This window comes from Acinonyx jubatus, chromosome B4 (assembly GCF_027475565.1).
Source record: "Acinonyx jubatus isolate Ajub_Pintada_27869175 chromosome B4, VMU_Ajub_asm_v1.0, whole genome shotgun sequence".
In the NCBI taxonomy this organism is placed as follows: Eukaryota; Metazoa; Chordata; class Mammalia; order Carnivora; family Felidae; genus Acinonyx; species Acinonyx jubatus.
In genome coordinates this window covers 110,675,213-110,697,104 of record NC_069387.1, presented here as the reverse complement: position 1 = coordinate 110,697,104, position 21,892 = coordinate 110,675,213, and the positions used below count along the sequence as shown (strand labels likewise).

The following is a 21,892-nucleotide window of genomic DNA, read 5'->3' as shown; positions in this document are numbered from 1 at the left end:
TAATAAACTGGGATAAAACTAAAGTAGAAATTTTTTTCTGGCAACTAAAAATGGAATATTGCCACTTTCTGACAATAAGGAAAGGAAATGAGTAAATAAACATGGGAACAACAAAATGCTGTGGTCCCAGAAGAGATACAGACTAGAGAGGATATTATTAAATGAAACCCTCAAATCATCAACTCTTATCTCTCTTGCATTACAATTTTCACCTAAACATTGCATTAAATACAAAGAAGCACTACCATTCAGAGTTATGAATTTATGATGAATCACCATCTATTAGGATAGATTTTTTAAAAGCATGAAATAATTTACATGTTTTCATAAATACATCCTAGCAAGTCAATATCAAATATGATTTTATGCTTTTTTGAAGTAAATAGAAAGCCATTAACTAATTTTGATATTGGACTTGTAGAGATTTATTCCTAATATATATTTATAAACTCTGATTTAATCTAGTTAATAAAACACTGAGCTTTAAAAATAAGTGAATTGAAATAATTGTGAATTCACTCAAATGTGGTAGTATACCATTTCAGTAAGTATTCCACCAAATAAGCAAAATCAAAGAACAGTTGTTTGTAAGAAAGAAATCAGAGAGGATTGAGTGACACACGCACACAAAATGCATTTATGTTTTCGAATTTCAGTGATCTGTGCCAGGTAAATCAACCCATAACAATATTAAAAATTGTTCCCTCAGTATGATTAAGATATGGATAAGAAAACAAAAATTTAAAAGATCTATGTTAAGGCAAGTTACATTAGCAGCTGTAACAAACAACTCCAAAATCCCAGTGGCTTTACACAATAAAAATTTATATCTTGCTGACATGACTGTCCAATGCAGGTCAATAGGTTTACTGTCCTCCAGGTAGTTATTTAGGGATTCAAACTTCCTTCATGCTAGAACTTCACCATCTTCACCTTGGGACTTCAAGGTCACACTAGTATCTTCTGTTGACAGATGGAGAAAGTATACTTGCGCTTCACTAATTTGGACCAGATGTGGTGCATTACTTCTTTTCCCATTCAATTGGCTAGAACGAACCACATGACCCGATCTAGATTCAAGGAAAGTAGAGAATGAACTTTAGCTGAATGCCCAGGAGGAAAATGAAACTGTGGTGAATGCATGGAATTGTGTTAGCCATCAAGTTTAACCAGACTAAAGCTTCATTCTGACATAATACCTATTTCTCAAAAAAGTTAGAATTACAATAAATGCTGCTTGAATTTTACAATCCACCTATATTGATATTATATGATGCTTCTCACACTTGTCAATTTCAGGGGAGGATTGAATGACTGTCAAGAGCTCCCACAGGGCAATGTGGCCTTGGTATTGTCTTTCGCCTTCAGGATCAGCAACTGACTAACATAATCAATGATGATCAAATCAGATTGTAGGTTGATGAATGATGCCCAGCAAAAACTATATGAGGCTTGAAATTTTGACAAGATAGTCCATTTATGAATGTATAAGGTGAAGCCATTTCCCAGTGGTAAGGCTCACTTCCCTGATCCAGATCCCCTCTTTCTCAGAATGAAGTTTCCTAAGAAACAAGATTATTCAGCAGAAACTTATTTGGCTGAATACAGGTTCAAAATTAAGTAAATCAAGCAGTCTTGTGGCAGGACTAATTAGATTGAAAGCCTGGTCTTACTATTTGTGTGACCTCAGACAATTCATTTTAGCCCTCCCATCTCCCATTCTCAGTTTACAAATCTATTAGATGTGCACAATTACTGCACCTTCTACAAAGAGCTGCTCTGATAATTACATGTGAATCAATGGGAAGAACATAACAGTTTCTCACATAGAGTGAATGTTCAGTCCATGCCAGTTATTTTTATCTAGCAGATTATGAGATCCAGTAAAACTTCTCTTCTCCATACCAGAGATGATCTCTTTAGTGACTGCTGCTTATGGCCAACAAATTTAATATCTCTCTCCTCCAAACAATGCTGGACACAACAAATCATTCTTTCCTGAACTTGATTTTTTTAGGCTGTCACTCTCTTCATTTTACTTTTTCTTTAGCTATACTATTATCACTAAAAAGTCAAGAGTCAGGAAGCTGTTCTCAAAGCCTTGGTGAAACGTCTTTTCTTGTGCATTTTTAAGGTCAGTTTTACATCATGAGAACAATCTAAAGTGACTTCTTGGAATGGAGACCTCACTGCGACCCTCTCCCTGACCCTATCAGTATTTACACTAAAATATGCATTATTTTTTTGTATTGCAATAGGAACAATTATATCTTCATTCTTAAGTGAATATCAATGAGTCACCAGGGATCTCAGTGTGCACATGCTTTTGCTTTCTTTGTCTTTCAGGATTTACTGTAGTGTCAATAAAGCTGTTAAAAAATAAAATAAAATAAAATAATATTGGGGGGAAGCTAAGGGATGGAGGGAATACCAAGCAGAACAACTAGCACATGCAAATGTCTTCTAGAAAAAGGAGCATAAGAAATTAAAGATGGGCAATGCAGAAAAAGAACAGAGTTTGTATGAAATGGAAGAAGGCAACACTAGAAGGGCAAAGCCATGCAGGACCTTGTAAGGCAGAGAGTTTTGAATTTATTTTATTAATAATAACAAACATAAGGGGCGCCTGGGTGGCTCAGTCGGTTAAGCGTCCGACTTCAGCTCAGGTCATGATCTCACAGTCCGTGAGTTCCAGCCCCGCGTCAGGCTCTGTGCCGACAGCTCAGAGCCTGGAGCTGGCTTCGGATTCTGTGTCTCCCTCTCTCTCTCTGTCCCTCCCCTGCTCATGCTCTGTCTCTCTCTGTCTCAAAAATAAATAAAAACATTTTAAAAATTAAAAAAATAATAACAAACAAAATAAAAACAGCAAAAATAAAAATAGCAAATACTACTAATAATAAATTTCCATAGCACTTACTCTGTGTATTAACATTTTCATCCTAACACAGCTGTACTATATACTATATATATAGGTAGGATTTTACAGGTAGAGAAACTGAGGTTTCGGAGGCAAAGTCCCTCACCCAAGATCTCACAGATAGGCCAGTGTCAAGTTCATCCAGTCAAACCAATATGTTACCTTGCTTCTGCAAGGCCACTGGTCTTGTGGCTATTAAGAACAATAAGATGCCATTTAAAGATTTTAAGCAGAGGTTGGCAGTGATCAGTTCTGTCTTTTAAAGAGCTTATTCTCATTAGAGAGTGAACATATAATGGAGGAGATGCCAACTTCCTGTAAGTAGACTATTGCTGTATTCCTGGCAAGACAGGTAGCGACTTAGATTCTGGCCATAATGGTAGACATAGAAAAAAAAATAATGGTATTTATAGATGTTGAGAAAATAATACTGACAGGGAAAATGGACATAATGATCATTACTTAAATGTAATGTTTGGCATAGACATTCATTCTGGTTGCTTAGGTAACCGTAAAGACTGGCAAAACTTCCATCATTTACAAATTCACTCTTTCATTCAGTGATCTTTTCATCCATTCATGAAGGTAGCAATCGATTGAGTATCCTGAATTCTTTCATAGCATTCTTTCCGTCACACATCAGTGACATTTTCATTAAGTGTTTCTTTGGAAACTTAAGTTCAGTTTAAGTGCTGAGATCAAAAGATATCAAAATATTAAAACACACACACACACACACACACACACACACACATACATTATGTTTTTTTAGTTGAAACACATGCTTAGCAGCAGCAAATGACTCTCCATCATCCTAAACAAGTATAAGCAGCATGTTCAGCAAGAGTCTGTAGTGACGGGGTTCCTGGCAAAGGAGGCAATTAGGAAGAGAAGTGTGGCTATTGTTTCCGAACACACTTCTTTTTTCATATTTTTACCATGAACTTAAGACAAATACATTAAGTAGACTCAATGGTAACAATGTTCCTCCAGGTCATTTAGATGTGCTTTTGGATGAGACAAGTGGATTTGATTAAATTTGTTTAAAACCAAATGTTATCACTTAAAATGGTGCTGAGTGCTTTTAGAAGATTTTTCTGTGGACACCTCTTCTGATTATTGGAGAATGAAAGTCTGAAATCTTTTGCAGTATTATTGATAATGAGATAAATATTGCTGGTAAAAGTCTCAGTACACATAACCTGGTCCAAGAAATGTAACTGAATCATTCTTCACTGTGAGTCCTTATGACTCCAGGGGGCAGGGACCTCATCTAAGACCCTTGTGAGTTATTTCAGACCCCTTTTCCCAGGGATTGTATTGGGCTTACATGGAGTCAAGGCTGTGAAAGGTGCAGAGGCCAAGGTAGGCCTGATGACTCTTTTTCGCACTGTTATCGCTCTAACCTGACATCTGCTGACACTTCACTCTACCCAGGTCACTGCCTGTGGGCTATGCATTTGTCATCTCTGGTACAGATGTACTCTTTTATGTAGATAGTTTATGTCCACCATGACTACAGTTCTAAAGCCAGGTAAACAAGAGGATAGCTTAGGGGCTCCCGGGTGGCTCAGTTAGTTGAGCATCTGACTGTTGATTTCAGCTCAGTTCATAGTTCCAGGGTCGTGGGATCAAGCCTTGTGTCTGGCTCTGTGAGGAGCATGGAGCCTGCTTAAGATTCCCTCTCTCTCTTCTCTCTGTCTCTCTCTCTCTCTCCCTCTGCCCTTCTCTCTAGTTTGTGTGAGCTCTCTCTCTTTCAAAAAGAAAAAAAGAAAAAGAAAGAAAAAGAAAAAGCTTACTGCACCCCAGTCAACTCAGAGACGTGCCTTGCTGGTGTTATGTCAAGAAGATATAGGGGCACCTGAGTGGCTCAGTCGGTTAAGTGTCCACCTCTTGATTTCAGCGAAAAGCATGCTCTCACAGGTCGTGGGTTCAAGCCCCACATCAGGCTCTCTGTGCTGACAGTGTGGAGCCTGGTTGGGAATTCTCTCTCTCTCCCTCTCTCTCTCTCTCAAAATAAATAAATAAACCTAAAAAAAAAAAAAGATATGCAAGCACAGTGGTGGCTAAGTTCGAGGCCATGTGCAGGAGTGACCCTTTGTATTTATTGTGTTTGTAAAATCCAGGTAAACATAATAAACAGATCAAAAGAATTCAGTAAAAAAAAAAAAAAAAACAGTAAAACAAACAGACAAAAACAACAGGTCAGAGTAAAACAAGGAGGTAAAAGGAAAAACAACGGAGGAATATTCGGGAAGAATGAAGATTTCTATCACAGGCTCAGTTATATTTGCATTTGAGTGTTGCCAGTTGTAGCCTAAGAAAAAGGGGCAGGGATGTTTTCTGGCTATTTGTGTTTATTCCCAAATTTAGGTTTCTGCAGGATAAGCATAAAAGTCAGCCACATGGAGAGCCAGGTGGCTGTGCTTCCCTGGCCACATTTCTTTGCACGCATTGCCTCACAACTTCATATCGCAGTATGAAAATTGTTAAAAGAAAGGGGGAAAAAAGACAGAAGCTTAAATCATTTCTATTCAATAGTGATAATAAATGGGTCTGCAATGCGAAAAGCTTACCAGGAACAGCACTTTGAGTTTATAGTTCTGTAATTTTGCTGAACTGAAAAGGCATTCCTTTCCCTTGGTCTTCAAAATTGTTCAACGTTCACATTTTATTAGCAAGTAAGCATGAACAAAACGGGTTTTGATAAGCACAAAAGCTGTTTTTTGCCTCATTATACTGGATGGCAAGTGAGATCTTACGGCTTCGCATCAAATCAGTGGAAAAACAATTATCTGTAGAAAGTATGTGCAAACATTTTTCCTACAAAGCTAAAGATTCAAGGCGACGTGTCTGGAATGTGTTTCTCCCTTTAGGCTGCCTCCATTCCATGAAACATCTGTCTCAATTTCCGCTCTTCCTGGAGCCTCCTTTTGGTCTCTGCAGATCTATTCCTTCTAAATCTACTTCATTCTGATCCTGCAGATGGAAACCGTATGTCTCCCTGCTTAAGGACGTGTGCCCAATCTTCTCAAGTGGAGATTTCTGGCCAAGAGTTACAATATCTTCATGTATGGCTTCCTAATGCACCAAATACAGTATGAGATGCTTTTGGTTTGATTTCATGCTTTAAAATGCATTAAAGTGGGCATTAACACATTCATGATTCTTATCAGTAAAATCTCTGAAGTTAAATATAAAGCTGTGACTTAGATATAGTTTGGACAAGCAAGCTTATATTTAATAAGTACTTGTTGATCATCTATTACGCTACAGCCTTGAGTTACAAAGATAAAATATGTAACTCAGAGTGTACCATGTAGTGGGCTTGGATAGGCAGGAAACTGGTGGAGTCACTACAATACAGGGAGGAAGGGCTGAAAGGGACAGACTCTCCAGAAACAGAAAAGACACAATTCAGAAGTGTGAACTGACAAAAAAGTTTAGTGTTCCTTTAAAAGAGTAATTTTAATTTTCATCTGTGAAGCCACGCATTCAAATTTATTAAAAATAACATTAAATAATAAATGTATCTAATTTTAAGTGTATTACGATTACCTGAAACAGCTATCTAAAATACCAAAATATCTGGTCTAATTACATACTTATTTCATACATGAAAGTAATATTGTGCATACCATTTGACATTAAATACATTAAAAGGTAATTTGTGGGGTTTTTTTTTTTGCTTATTTAATAAGTGTGAATAAAGAAGAAAGGTGGGAAGAATCAAGCAGCCATATAAGGGTAGTAAAAGGGGAATCTGAGATTTCTGGATGCCATCAGGAAAGTAGACTCCCAAAGTGTGTCCTTCATGTTGCCAATGAACTATCTTGAGCAGATTTCCTGCCTAAGGTTATAAGATTGTTAGGAAGGTAGATATTTATTAAGTAATGCAAAGGAATAGACGTTGAGACACGGGGAGGGATTTGAGAGTAAGTGGTTATTCTAAATGCAAATGGTGTTCTTAAAAGCAGTAGTAACTCATTACCTAAAATAGTCAAGAAAAGAACACCATGTATAATCTAAAATATAATCTCTGAAAAAATATTTGAGTATTTTTTTTCAATTTTAACAGATGCCTTCTATTGTCAAAACTCTCACAAAGGCCAATTTTAACAAACCCAAATATTGTTGGTAATACTTGTTACTCAAATTAAAATTGAAAGTATATGAGAAATTGCACATGATAAAATCATATCGTTTTCATATATCCATACATATTTTTTTCATTTTAGTAGAAAGGACACTTCTCAGTAAAACTATTGGAAGTGTAAATTGTAAAGAAACAGAATATTTGAATCTAGGAAACTAAGGATGAAAAGGACCGGAGCATACACATTAATTTCTTAATAGTGATTATCTTCAAGCAGAGTGGAATCAGGGTTTCAGGGTGAAGGGGACTTTGGGATTTTATTCTGCACACTCCTGGATTAATTTAAATCTTCCACAACAATAATGCATTCTTGCAATGCTATGTATTTATAAAACAATAAATGAGGTTTTTAAAAAATAAATAATCATATAAGAATGTTTTAAAGAGCAAGATAATCACCCCCCCCCAAAAAAAAAACCATGGGCATTGGAAATTATTACTAAGATTTGAGAAACAAAATTAATTAAACCCAACAATAATAATAACTAGAACCACATGTGCCCTCCCTGGCAAGCTGTCCTGTAGTGTTGAACTTCAGAACACCAGTGCCCTCTTGTGGCAAAAAAAATGGATACATTTAAAATTTGTGTCCCTACCACACAGGGGGGTTGAGGCTTCCTGGTGAAATTTTGTTTCTTTTCCAGATTGAAATAGCCACAGTGATGCCTTCTGGGAACAGAGAGCTTCTCACCCCACCCCCACAGCCAGAGGAGGCTGAAGAAGAGGAGGAAGAGTCCACCCCTAGACTTATCGATGGCTCTTCCCCACAGGAGCCTGAGTTCACTGGGGTTCTGGGCCCACACACCAATGAAGGTCAGGTCCATCAAAGCTGATGTGAATGAAGTCCACTTGGTCATACCGCAACACCGTCAAGCTCCAAGGCCATAGGCAGTCCACATGACTCACAAAGAAAGTTTTGCTACAGGCTAGGTTTGAAGCAGGAGATATGTATTTTGCATTCAAATACAAAGGAGTTTTAATAATTCATAAAAAGCAGTTTTGATAATTAATTTAATAATTAAATACGCTTTGGCATGATAGAAATGATCAAATAACCAAATCTGGGGACGAAAATATTGGCCTAGCATCGTTACTCAAAATCTTTGTGGTGGAATGCATTTCTAGAACAAAGAGTATACTGTTAGCAAGATGAGAATCGATGTCTGACAGATGAGGCCACAGCAGTTCAGGGTGATAAGGTAATGACAGCTGATTGGGTTGACGGCAATAATACTAATATTTTACATTGACTGGGCACATACTACCTGTGGGCCATAAGGCTCAGCGCTTCATATTCTCTCACTTGACTACCACCACCTGCGTGTAAAGGTGTGAGGATTAATCTTTTCATTGTTAATAGCTCAAAAATGGTAGGAACTTGTCGGAGATCACGCAGCTGTTAGTGTCACACACTGAGTTTAAAGCAAGCCTGTTCTGATTCTTGTCTGTGTACTTATTGGAACAGTCTTCTTCTCTCACTCAGTCCTAGGGAGCAGCAGAGAGGAAGGCATTCCATAGCCCTGAACTCCATCTTGTACAGCCTGAGGGTGACCTAAGCCACGGCCGTCAGGAGTTCCTGAGGCTAGATGTGATTCTATGATCTATGTTTCTTGTTAGAATTCGTCCGTGTCACCCTTGGAGGCACTCAAGTGGACTCCCACCAGAATAGTTTCACACAGAGAGAATGGCATAGTGAGGGGGTGTACAAAAATGAGCAGAGTTCCCATTGCAAAGGTTTATTTAGTACAGAGAGTGTCTCTGGACTGAAACTTCTGGAGCTACGAAACTTATCTTAAAACGGACTGCTGTTTTCATGGATATTTTTCTCTAGTACAGGGAGACAGACGTGTAAACAAATGGAGAGGCAATAATGTGTAATAGGTAATATGACAAAAGGCTGTACAGAACATACTGAGAGAGAAAGCAGGGGAGCGCATTCAAATCCCAGCTTTGGGACTTGCTGGGAACACAATCTTGAGCAAGACATTCACTATATTTTGCCTTAGTTTCCTCATCCAAAATGTGGGATAACAAATAATACAACTTTCTTCATAGAGTTGTTGTAAGAATTGAATGAATGAATTTAGTGCCTGACCCACAGTAACATAATAAATGTTATTCTCGTTACTCCACTATTGATAAAAGAGCTTATTTTTTAAAATTCTCAACAAATATTTCAGTGTACAATACAGGTTTGCTAACTATGGGCACTATGTTGTACAGCAGACCTCAACAGCTGACTTATTTTGCATAAGCGAAAATTTACATGTGTTGAGCAGCAACTCCCCAGCCCCTGGTAGGCATCAACCTACTCTCTGCCTCTACCGGGTTTTAACTGTTCACCAGTAAGTGATGTAAAAGATTGTCTTTTGTAAAATGCTGCCTATACGCCAACCGCTAAAACATTTTATGTATATCAACCCTTTGAAGAGTCAGAATGATACTCTGTACTAAGTATTATTATTTCCGCTTTACAAATAGGACAACTAAAACTCCAACATAGGATAAAAGTTGTGCAAGATCATGGCCGTGGTACTTAGCTGTGCTGAAATGCAAATAGCGACCCCTATAGCCTAAGCCAATACTTCAAGTGAATACATTATATTCTTACCACATAGCTAACATTCTAAGGAGTAGTAGAGCACGCTACAAATAAAAACATGCAGATACGCACACGATAGAGGGAAACGTAAGTATCCAGCAGAAAGTTTTCAGCAGGGAAATTAAACATACATAGAACGTTACTCACTTTTAAGTTATTTCAGATCCGTCAGACGTTGACTGATCTGGCACTGTTACCTATACTCAGGTCTTTCAGCCAAGCCAGGAACAACAGAAAAACATAACGCCCAATCTTTTCAAAAGCTTTAGATTTTGAAAATTGTGTTTAGTTTTTGAAATTATGGCTCAATAATGTCAGGTTTGAACCCATAAAAAAAATATATGGCTTTAGAAAAAAAAATTATCTGCAAAGTAGTCTGAGGGTGAGTAATGATGTTAAAATTTTACACTTGACCTTAGCCAAAAGGCTGAGAAGCGATGAAGTTAAAATTTTAATTCACATTTTAATTTCCACAGAAAAATCAGCACCAGAAATTCTAAACTTTAAAATTAAATTTAAATCTTATACATGCATCATAGCTAAATAGCTTGGAAGGAACTATTTAGAGCATTAATAATCAAAATATCATATTTTTTTACTATGAATACAAATTTCTAAAAATAATTTTCTGAAGCCATATAAAATAAGCTTGGGTTGTGAGTGGAAAAGCTAGAATTAAAATATAACTGGTGTGAATATATATAAATTACCTTAAGCAATTACTGCTAAATTAGCAAGGCAATGAAAATATAGAAGAATCAAATACTTATTTTAAAAAGATAAATATGTGGTAAATATTAATTTATAATGAATTGAAAATTAGCAAGTGTTCAATATTTTATAGTTCCCCTTAAATTTTCTTTCCTAGATTTCCATTCCTAAAATAGTTTTCATTCCCAGAGCTGTTATTGTAAATAATTTCCCTACTTAATGATAACAATAAGACCTTAGTAAGCGCACTAATAATTCTTAATCACAAACCACAAGTAGATCCCTCCGCGAAGGCAACCAAATGTCCGGGTCTGCCTGGGAGTGAGGCGTCCCATAGTGGGGGGGTTTCAAGGCTAACACCAGGAAAGTCCCAGCTAAACTGGGATGAACTGATCACTGAGCGATTGCAAGGAAGCTCTTCCATCACTTTCGTCTAGTTTCGCTCATGGCTATTTCACATTCTCCATTCATCTCACATCTTAACCACCCTTCTCCTCCTCCTCCCTTTTTTCTTCAAGCTCATCAGAGAGCCAAGCCTCTTGCTCAACAGAGAAAATGCAATCTTCTGGTGAGCAGCTCTTGGTCTTTCTGTTTTGAGATGTAATCTTTACCTACATGGACTTGCACGCACCTTATCTCCCTGTCCTCCTTTCCCAACAGATAGACTGTCTGTCCTCTCAAATACAGGATGCGATCTTGCCCACTGTGGCTTTGAGTCCATGTCTTACCGCCCTCTCAGGATCCTTTTGATCTTCAAATTCTACTTTGGATCTCTTTCTACAAATTTCTCCTGCTTCAGTCAATTTACACACTGCATATATATTTGCTTATACTTATCACCATCTCTCTTTCCTCCTTCACAGTTAAACATCTCACTAGCATTGTCTATATCTGCTGTAACTACTTCCTCACCCTCAACTCCCTCCTCAATTGGCTGTTAATCTGGCTTCTAGCCCCATCACTCTGTAGCTCTTACTGAAGTTGTATATAACCACCGTAGTAACTAACCCAAAAGACATTTTCAGTCCTTAAATTACCTGACATCTCAGCAGCTTTAGAATGTTTTCTATTCCCTTTTCCTTTAAACTCTCTCTCTCCATTTGGCCTCCATAATATCTCCCCATCTTATCTTGCTCCTTTCCTTCTGGTCATTGCATTTCTATCTTCCTTTGAAGCTCACTGTCCTCTACATGACCCCTAAACAGAGAGTGAAGGAGGGGTGTGTGTGTGTGTGTGTGTGTGCGCACATGTGATAGAGAAATATAGATCAATATGTTGAGACATAACGCAGCTTCACAAATACCTTTTGGATATGTTGCCTTTTCAACATGTCACCATGACCCCAACCAAGCAACTATCATCTTTTATCTAGACAGCAAGTCATCTCCACTCTGTCCACTTGCCCTCCCTCAGTCTTCTACGACAACTTCAAGCAGAGTGTTTTCTTAATCTGTGCAAATCTGATCATGTAATGACCTGCCCATCCTTAGGATAAGGAACAAAACCTGTAATAGCACAGCCTATAAGGCCTCTGCATGGTCTGCCCCATACATTTCAATGTAGTCTGTGCTATAGACACATGGACCATCTTTTAGTCCCTCCAAAGTGAAGGGCCTTTGCAAATGCTGCTTCCTCTGCCTGGGTACTCTTTCCTCCCACTTGCATGGTTAACTCCTTCTGTTCTTGCAGATCTCAACTCAGTTATCACCTCCTCAGAGAACCATGACTGTCAGACTGAGTCAGATTCCCCTATTTTATGCTCATATATTTCATGACATTTTTCACAGTTACCATTTTATTTATTTGTGTGATTAACATCCTAAGCCAATACTTCAAATGAATACATTATATTCTTACCACATAGCTAACATTCTAAGGAGTAGTAGAGCATTCTACAAATAAAAACATGCAGATACGCACACAATAGAGGGAAACGTAAGTATCCAGCAGAAAGTTTTCAGCAGGGAAATTAAACATGTATGATCTTACACAGAAGATCATAAAATAGAACTGTGTCACCTCGTGCTCCTCACTATTTCACCAGCTAGCATAGTGTCATTTACATAGAAAGAATTCAATAAATATATTGAATGAATTAATATTAATGATCATTACTCTGTCATTTTTCTTGAAGCAGATTTTGTTTCAGTGAGGTGTTTAATTATTAAACCAAAGACTTAATAAAAATATTATGTGTGATGTTTTAACTTTATGAAAACCACAGTCTTACTATTTACATTCGAAAAGAGAATTTCTAATAAGCATAAAAGCAACAACCACACTTTATCCACTCAGTAATTTGAAATAAAATTTACAACATTACAAAGAATATACTAATTATCATGGCAGCTTTCCTTGGTACGTTTGACTTTAATTTCTATTTATAGAAAACTGTGATAAAATATGAAATATCCCAGGGTAGTCTATATGAGACCCTAATATTATTTAACAAACATCTAATCACATTATTTCTTGGAAATTGCTTTTGTTACTTACACATAATTATTTGCCTCTACCTTGTAGACTTTCCAACCTGCCTTCTGTGTACATGTATAAGTACCACCGTATACTGTGATGACCATGAACTTGATGCTATTCCACCGCTGCCCAAGAACACCGCTTATTTCTATTCCCGCTTCAACAGAATTAAAAAGATCAACAAAAACGATTTTGCAAGCCTAAGTATGGATGACAGCATTAATACCATTTCTTCTTTACAGACTTTTCCAAAATTTTTGCACTATAAAATGTTGGTACTAAAAATGAACCTTGGATATGAAAATTGGCCCATAAACAACTCTTTTCTTATTTAAATATTTGAAGGTATTTTTAATTATATTAAAAATGATGAAGAATTAAAGGTCATTGTGAAACTACATAGTTGATATTTTCAAATGAGCTATTTTCAAGAAATAGAATCATAAGTGTGTACATTTTATAGGCTAAAATTCATTATCATGTTATGACATTGAGTAAAATGTCATGGTCATATATTTACTAGGATTTGGGTTGTTTGAATAGACTCCCATTAAAGCACAGTTGCTTTACGATTGATGCATAAAAGCCTACATTCTGACTTAATAATTTTGGCAACTTAGAAAAGTTTTTACAAAACTTTATAAAGTGTTTTATAAAGTGTCTTTATAAAGTGGTTTGATCATTTGAGAATTTCTTTTTAATGCCTTTGTATTTTAATGCTAATGTATCTATGACTATTAGAAAATACAGCAATCTGGCATCAGTGAGGAAAACCTTTTAAATGGTAAAATCTAGACAAAGCTTATGAAGAATATAGGGAAAGCACAAGTTATCTTAAATATAATGTGTCAATACTTTTGTTAAAGTTATGCTTTTTTTTTTAAATTTTTTAATGTTTATTTAGTTTTGAAAGAGAGAGAGAGAGAGGACAGAGTGCAAGTCAGGGAGGGGCAGGGGCAGAAAGAGAGAGTGAGACACAGAATCCAAAGCAGGATCAAGGCTCTGAGCTGTCAGTACAGAGACTGATGCGGGACCGGAACTCACAAACCACAAATCATGACCTGAGCCAAAGCCACAGCTGAACCGACTGAGCCACCCAGGCACCCCTAAAGTTATGCTTACTTATAAGTGTATAAAAAAGTATGTATAGCACTGGGTGGAAGCAATTAAATTTGTATGTAAGTAGTTAGAAATAATTATTTTATTAATTGTCCATTGATAATTAAATTCATTGTTAATTTATATTCATATTTTTATGCGAGCACAACATATTCAACACTATTTAACTACTTCTTTCATTTTTCCTTCTAGATGACTTAAAAAGAATTGATCTGACATCAAATCTAATATCTGAGATTGATGAGGATGCATTCAGAAAGCTACCTCAACTCCGAGAGCTTGTCCTGCGTGACAACAAAATAAGGCAGCTCCCAGAATTGCCAAACACTTTGACATTTATTGATATTAGCAACAATAGGCTGGGGAGGAAAGGAATAAAGCAAGAAGCGTTTAAAGTGAGTTTTAAGTTTGGATATGGAAGACTTTAATCTTTCCACCTCATTTGCTGTCATTGACTAGCTTTTTTATTTCCATAAGGAAAGTGTCAATTTTATGAGACTTTTAACTACTAAAAACAAAACAAAACAACAAACAAACAAACAAAACCTCTAAGTACTACTTATCAAGTTTTGGGGAAACATTGTGTTCTGGTAAGTTCTGAGGCTAGTCAAACAACAAGAACAGAAAGCAGAGTGAGAATAAGGAGTTGGTGGCTCCCTGGAACACCAGTCTACAAGGCTCACCTAGAAATGGTGTAAGCCAGACAATTTGTATTTCCCAGGAACTCCGCTCAAGGCGAATATTTTACATGGCTTAAAGGATAACTGCTTGTGCAGGGTGAGGGAGGTGCGTTGAATAGAGAAGTCTTCTAAATCACCTTGTAAAAAGGATGGATTCAGTTAATCTTAGAAATTTTATTTTCTAAATGAAAGAAGCAAGTCTGAGGCTAGAATAACAGCATAGAGTATGAGAACACTCACCAACCAGCTTTCTTACCCTCTCTTTGTTCAAGCTGCTCTTCTAAATCTATGCCAAACAAACAAATTTAAAATACTACTTGAAGAGACACCATGTTATTCCCAGGGAGAGTACAGAGAGCTGTGTGGACCCATTAGCACTAAGCAATGGCGAAAGTTCCATTTCTCCACTAGCTCTCCCATAACGTTACCCTGGTAGGCATTGGAGTTAGGACACCTTATTGTATGTAGTCTGCCAAGGGTCAAAGTTCAGTCTCCCCATTCAGCTTTTGTTGGCATGGGTGATGGTGAGTCACGGTTTATTCTGTAGTATTTGGCTAGAGTAGACCTCTTATTGTCTAAATGTTTTTTGTTTTTTGTTTTTTATCTTGTTACACTGCCCATTTCCTGTTATTTGAACTAGAAAGAATAGGATATTGTTGGAGAGAAACTCTTTTCTCTATCCATAAAAAATAAAGGACCTTCTTCCTACGCCTTACCCAAATCTTCAAAACCTTATTGCAGAAGATCTTCCATGGGAAGACACTGCCTTGCTTAAACTGAAGAAGTTAGAGTGCACAAAGCAAGGTTCTTCCTACAGATCCAGAAACACTTTACGCTTTCATCAAGAAAGATTTGTTTACAGTTAATTCTTACAAAACTCATTTGAATTGTCTAGCAACTAGAGAACTAATCTGCCTCACCCTTGCAAAACAAGACCTGGACGGGCATGTGTTATTTTACAAGTAGTTGAAAGAACAGGGAATGGAAAATACAACTGTGGCACCGCTAATTTCCACTAAGTCCCTACATTTGGAATGTTTACAGGATATGTATGATCTCCATCATCTCTACCTCACCGATAACAATTTGGACCACATCCCTCTGCCACTCCCAGAAAACCTACGGGCCCTTCACCTCCAGGTAAGCTTCTACTAGTAAGGTACACTCAATAGCTCCATGGAAAACAAAAGCAAAGAGGAGGAAGCTGGGATGCAAAAACTGTTTATAATGTCCTGTTGACACACAGTCACCATTTTTCTTCTTCTTCTCCCTTTATTCACTCTCTCACTCTCTATCTGAGTGCAAGGTCTTTGTATATTCATGCTTCTGTCTATACTGATTTATTTCTGATAACCATAGTCTCTAAAGATTTTCAGTCTTTATTAAATCCTAATACACCTTTCTGGCACATGAAATTACTTTTGAAAAAAAAAATCAAAACCTTTATCTCCTGAAGAAATGTGTGAGAATTAGAAATGGAAGAGAAAAAGGCGGAAAGAAATTTTTAATTTAATTCCTGGCTTTCAGGAGGAAAAAAAATGTCAATTTTAGCTTTTGATTTTAGGTTTTATGTATTGAATTAAATTCAATCCTAGGACATTCCTCTCTGCTGAGGGATGACAGACTTCCATCTCTCTGGATTAAGAGATTATTACTGTTGTCTGTGATAATACTGACCCTACAAAGTAAATGGGTCTCTGATGTTGCATTCAAACACAATGGATTTGTATATACAATATGACATTAAAAAATAAAAAGTAATTGGCTTCACATACCCTACTCTAAGGTTTAAAAGGGCATCATTAAGTGCACCCTTTAAAACATTTCTCTTCTCATGACCACCTTATCAACATGCAGTATATAGCTGTTTTTCTTTAAGTTGTTTTTTTTTTTTTTGAGAGACAGAGGATGCAAGTGGGGAAGAGACAGAGAGACAGGTAGAGAGAGAATCCAAAGCAGGTTTCACACTACCAGGGTAGAGCCCAATGCGAGGCTCAAACCCACGAACCACGAGATCTTGACCTGAGCTGAAGTCAGACGCTTGAAGAGAGCCACCTACACACGCCTAACTATTTTAATTTACATTGTTTTCCATTTGTATTTATTTTTAATGCTTATATAAAAATCTCCAATTTTGATTCATTTCAAATGTTTGCCAAATATATATATGTGTGTATATATATATATATATATATATGTGTGTGTATATATATATATATATACATATATATACATATATATATATATAGTAATTAAGAATGAAGGCTCTGGCAAAAGCAGATTCCCCAGGATGAAATTCTACTCCCAACACTGTCTAAAGATTGGATAAAATAGCTGAACCTCCCTGCACCACAGTTATAGGAACACGGTAAGTTCTTACATGTGAGGCACAATTATTATTAACAGCAGGTACCTATTACCTATCAAAGAAAATAGTATAGCACATAGGCACCAAATCTGTTATTCCTGATGGACACTTTGTAATGAGAAGAGGGTCAATTCAACAGAATGATAAAATGATTATCAACATATATGCACCTAACAATGTATAATTATATATTCCTATCTATTATTATTAATCATTATTACATTATTATAATGATTATAAACAGTATGCCTCAAATTGTGTGAAGCATGAATAGAAGTGAAGGTAGAAATAGACAATTCAACAAGAAGTTGGATCTTCAATACTTCACTTTTAATAATGGGTAGAATGCCTCTCATAAGATCAACTAGGAAACAGTTCAAGAAGATCTTAGCAGCATCTGGTTGATCTATAAATCAACCAGACTTAACAGTCACCTACAGAACATTCTACCCAACAACAGCAAAATATACATGGTTCTCAAGTGCTCAACGAACATTTCCCTGGATAGATCATATGGTAGGCCACAAAACTGGCCACAACAAATTGAAAAGAATTGAAATTATGCAAAGTACATCTGAGTATAATGGAATTAAAATAGAAATCAATAACAAAGGAAATCGGGAAATTTTACAAATATGTGGACATTTAACAACATTTTCCTTAATTAACAATGAGTTAAAAAAGAAATCCAATAAATGATTTAAGCAAGGTAGTAGGTAACAAAATCAATATACAAATATTAATTGTATATGTATACACTATAAATGAACAATTTGAAAATGAATTTAAGAAAACAATTCCATTTTATATTAATCACAAAATAATAAAGCACCTAAGAATAATTTTCATAAAAAAGTACAAAATATATAGATGGAATACATATTGTTGAAAGACTTCTGCACAGCAAAGGAAACAATGAGGAGATAATCTATAGAATGAAAGAAGATATCTACAAACTATACATCTGATAAGGGGTTAGTATCCAAAATATATGCACAAACTCAAATAACTCAATAAAATATCGACTATATTGGCCAAGTACCTAAATAGGCATTTCTTAAAAGGAAACATACAAATAGCCAACAGGTATATGCAAAGATGCTCAACATCACTAATCATAAGGGAAATGCAAATCAAAGCCAAAGTGAGATGTCACCTTGTTGAATGGCTATTATCAAAAAGACCAAAGATAACAAGTGTTGACAAGGATGTGGAAAAAAGGGAACCCTTGTCTGCTATTGGTGCAAATGTAAGGGGTACAGGCATTCTAGAAAATGGTATGGAGGTTCTTCAAAAAGTTAAACAGAACTACCATATGATCCAGCAATCAATCCCATTTCCAGATATATATTCAAGGGAGAAACTAAATCAGTATCTCAAAGAGGTATCTGCACTTTCAAGGTCACTGCAGCATTATTAACAATTGTCAAGATATGGAAGCAACCTAGGTGTCTCTCAATGGACGAATGGATGAAGAAATTTTGGTATATGTATACAATGGGTAATTATTAATTCTTTAAAAAAGAAAAAAAATTCACCAGGCACCTGGGTGGCTCAGTCGGTGAAGCCTCCAATTTGATTTTGGCTCAGGTCATGATCTCACGGTTCATGAGTTTGAGCCCTGCATCGGATTCTGCTGACAGTGCTCAGCCTGCTTGGGATTCTCTCTCTTTCTCTCTCTCTCTCTCTCTGTCCCTCCAGCTCGCTCTCTCTTTCTCTCAAAATAAATAAATAAATACACTTAAAAAAAAAAGAAAAAATTCAAAAAAGAAAAAAAAATCTGCCATTTACAACAACATGGGTGAGAACATTATGCTGAGGGAAATAAGTCAGACACAGAAAGACACATATTATAAGACGTCACATGTAGAATCTAAAAAAGTCTAACTCAAAGAAGAGAGTAGAATGGTGGTTGCCAGGGCTTGGGGGCTGGGGGATATGGGAACATGTTAGTCAAAGAATAAAAAGTTTTAGTTATTCAGAATGTATTAAGTTCTGGAGATATAATGGAATACAGCATGGTGACTATAGTTAAGAATACTATACTGTGTACTTGAAATTTGTTGACAGTAGTGGATCTTAAGTGTTCTTACCAAAAACACATATAAAGGTAACCATATGAGGTGATGGAAACGTTAATTAGCTTGATTGTGGTAATCATTTCACCATGTATACATGTATCAAAACATTATGCTGTAAACCTTCAATGTATGTAATTTTATCTGAGGAAAAATAGATCTAAATGAAGGAAAGATAGCCCATATTCATTGTTTGGAAGACTTAATATTAAGATGGAAATAATCCCCAAATTGATCCATAGATCTTTTATACAGAAAGTCAAAGTAATCTACTAAACCATTTGAACTTAAATGAGTTCAGGGCGCCTGGGTGGCTCAGTCAGTTAAGCGTCCGACTTCGGCTCAGGTCATTATCTCGCGGTCCGTGAGTTCAAGCCCCGCGTCGGGCTCTGTGCTGACCGCTCGGAGCCTGGAGCCTGTTTCGGATTCCGTGTCTCCCTCTCTCTCTGACCCTCCCCCACTCATGCTCTGTCTCTCTCTGTCTCAAAAATAAATAAACGTTTAAAAAAATTAAAAAAAATGAACTTAAATGAGTTCAGCAACGTGGCAGGTGATAAAATCAATATAAAATATCAATTGCTCAATACACTAGCAATGAACTCAACCACAATGAGGTACCACTTCACATCCACTTGGTCAGCAAAAATAAAAAAGACAGATAATTACAAGTGTTGGTTAGGATGCAGAGAAAATTGGAACACTCATACATTGTTGGTGGGAATCTAAAATGGTGCAGCTACTTTGGAAAACAGTCCAATACCTCCTTGAAATGTTAAACATAGAGTCACTGTATGACCCACCATTCAACTCCCAGGCATATATCCAGGAGAACTGAAAACATCTGTCAACACAAAACTTGTATGCAAATGTTCATAGAAGCATTATTCATAAAAGCCAAAAGTATGAACGATCCAAATTTCTGTAACTGATGAATGGTAAAAATGTGGTTATGTCCACACAATGGAATATTACCAGGCAATAAACAAGTGCCGATACACGGTACAAAATACATAAACCTTAAAAATACAATTGGACATGAGAGGACCCAGTCACAGAGGATGATATGTGATTTGATTTACATAAAATATCAAAGTAGGAACATCCATAAAAACAAAAAGTAGATTAGAAGTCATCAGGGGCTAGAGATAGAGAAAAATGGTGGGGGGTGGGGGGGAAGTAATTGCTAACATCTATGGGATTTGGGGGGATGTTTAAAGTGTTCTAAATTAAATTATGGTGATGGTTGTATAGCTCCATGACTATCTTAAAAACCACTGAACCACACACTTAAAGTGAATGAATTTTACGTTATGTAAAATATATCCAATAAAGCTATTTTTAAATACATATTTCTGGGCCCTGCGTATCTCCCTAAGATTTGCTCACTCTCTCCCTCACTTTATTGACTTCAGCCATTTTGACTTTTTTCCCATTCTTGAACATTCCATGGTAATTACTCAGATTGAACATGGTGTTCTCTCTCCCTGCAATATTCCTACCTTGGCTCTTTCCATTCTCAGCTCCATTGCTACCTCTTAAGATGACTTTCCACAGTGACCACCCTTCCTTTTCCCTACTCATCATTTTTAGATATAACATTTTCTTTAAATTTGTTTTCTCGCTTTCTTATTTTACATTTCTATTACTGAAATGTAAGCTCCATTAGGGCAAGCACATGTCTACTTTGTGCTTCAATGATTTAATCCCCACTGTCTAGAAAGTGTTCAATGCATAATGATCCCTAACAAGCATTTTTGGATAAGAGAAAGAACAAAAGAATAAAAATGGGGGTGAGGCAAAATGCACTATGTTATTAATCAATACTAGGCATATGTTATATTTTGTCTTATAATTTATTATCATCTCTTTTAGAATAACAACATTTTGGAGATGCATGAAGATACTTTCTGCAACGTTAAAAATTTGACTTATATCCGTAAGGCGCTAGAGGATATTCGATTGGATGGAAACCCTATCAATCTCAGCAAAACTCCTCAAGCATACATGTGCCTACCTCGTTTGCCTATTGGGAGTCTTGTCTAATTGCAGATAATGGTTAGCATTATGATGCCTGCTATAACGAAACAATTCTTACTGCTCTCTTCGGAAACAAAAGCTCAGCATACTTTCAAATAGTGTTCTGAAAAATGATATAATTTCGCAAAATACAACTAAAAGTTTTAAGATATGATGACAGTTTATCAATTTAAGCAAACACCAGATAAGTCAAGGATAAAAACAAATGATGTACAGAAAGAGCGAAACCAAATGATAAAAAAAAAATATGTATCTATTTCGCAGATATTCTTGAAAATCACATGTAACTTGCAGGCTTTAAGGATTTCTGTCCCATATAGTTTCAAGTTAAGTACATAATAAAGAAAAAATTTTAAATGAGCACTTTAGGTGTATTGTCAAGATTTAGATTTTTTAATTAAACTTTCCTTTTCCTTTTTTTTTCCACTAAAGCATGTTTCTGTTTCCAAATTTATTAAAGAAAATCAAAGAGAGAATAAAAGTATTTGAAATTTACAATGGCCTTGTGGGCAAATATTCACTATAATGCAACATACAAATAATTATATCCAACAACAACAACAACAACAACAAAAAAACACATGGCTTTGGTTGTTGAATAATAATGTTTTATCACCTTAAAGATCTATCAACTCATTTTAGAACCTTGCTTAAATGGAAATTTGTTGGCATATCTCATAAGATGGTGGTGTAGTAGGAAGACTTTAGGCTTGTCTCATCCCTTGAACACAACTAGATAACTATCG

The 21,892-nt window shown here is 36.2% G+C and overlaps 1 protein-coding gene across 2 annotated transcripts in view; it reads left to right on the top strand.

Moving 5' to 3' along the window:
- The window catches only part of EPYC (epiphycan), a 36,184-nt gene extending 14,849 nt beyond the window's left edge, over positions 1-21,335 (top strand). For both annotated transcript variants that reach the window (XM_015080840.3, XM_053226591.1), the window contains exons 3-7: positions 7,718-7,886; positions 12,910-13,068; positions 14,176-14,378; positions 15,708-15,803; positions 20,982-21,335. In XM_015080840.3, coding sequence (XP_014936326.1) covers positions 7,718-7,886; positions 12,910-13,068; positions 14,176-14,378; positions 15,708-15,803; positions 20,982-21,152 — 798 coding nt within the window. In that variant the 3' untranslated portion in view covers positions 21,153-21,335. The remainder of the gene's footprint in view (positions 1-7,717; positions 7,887-12,909; positions 13,069-14,175; positions 14,379-15,707; positions 15,804-20,981) is intronic.
- The last annotated feature ends 557 nt before the right edge of the window (positions 21,336-21,892 follow it).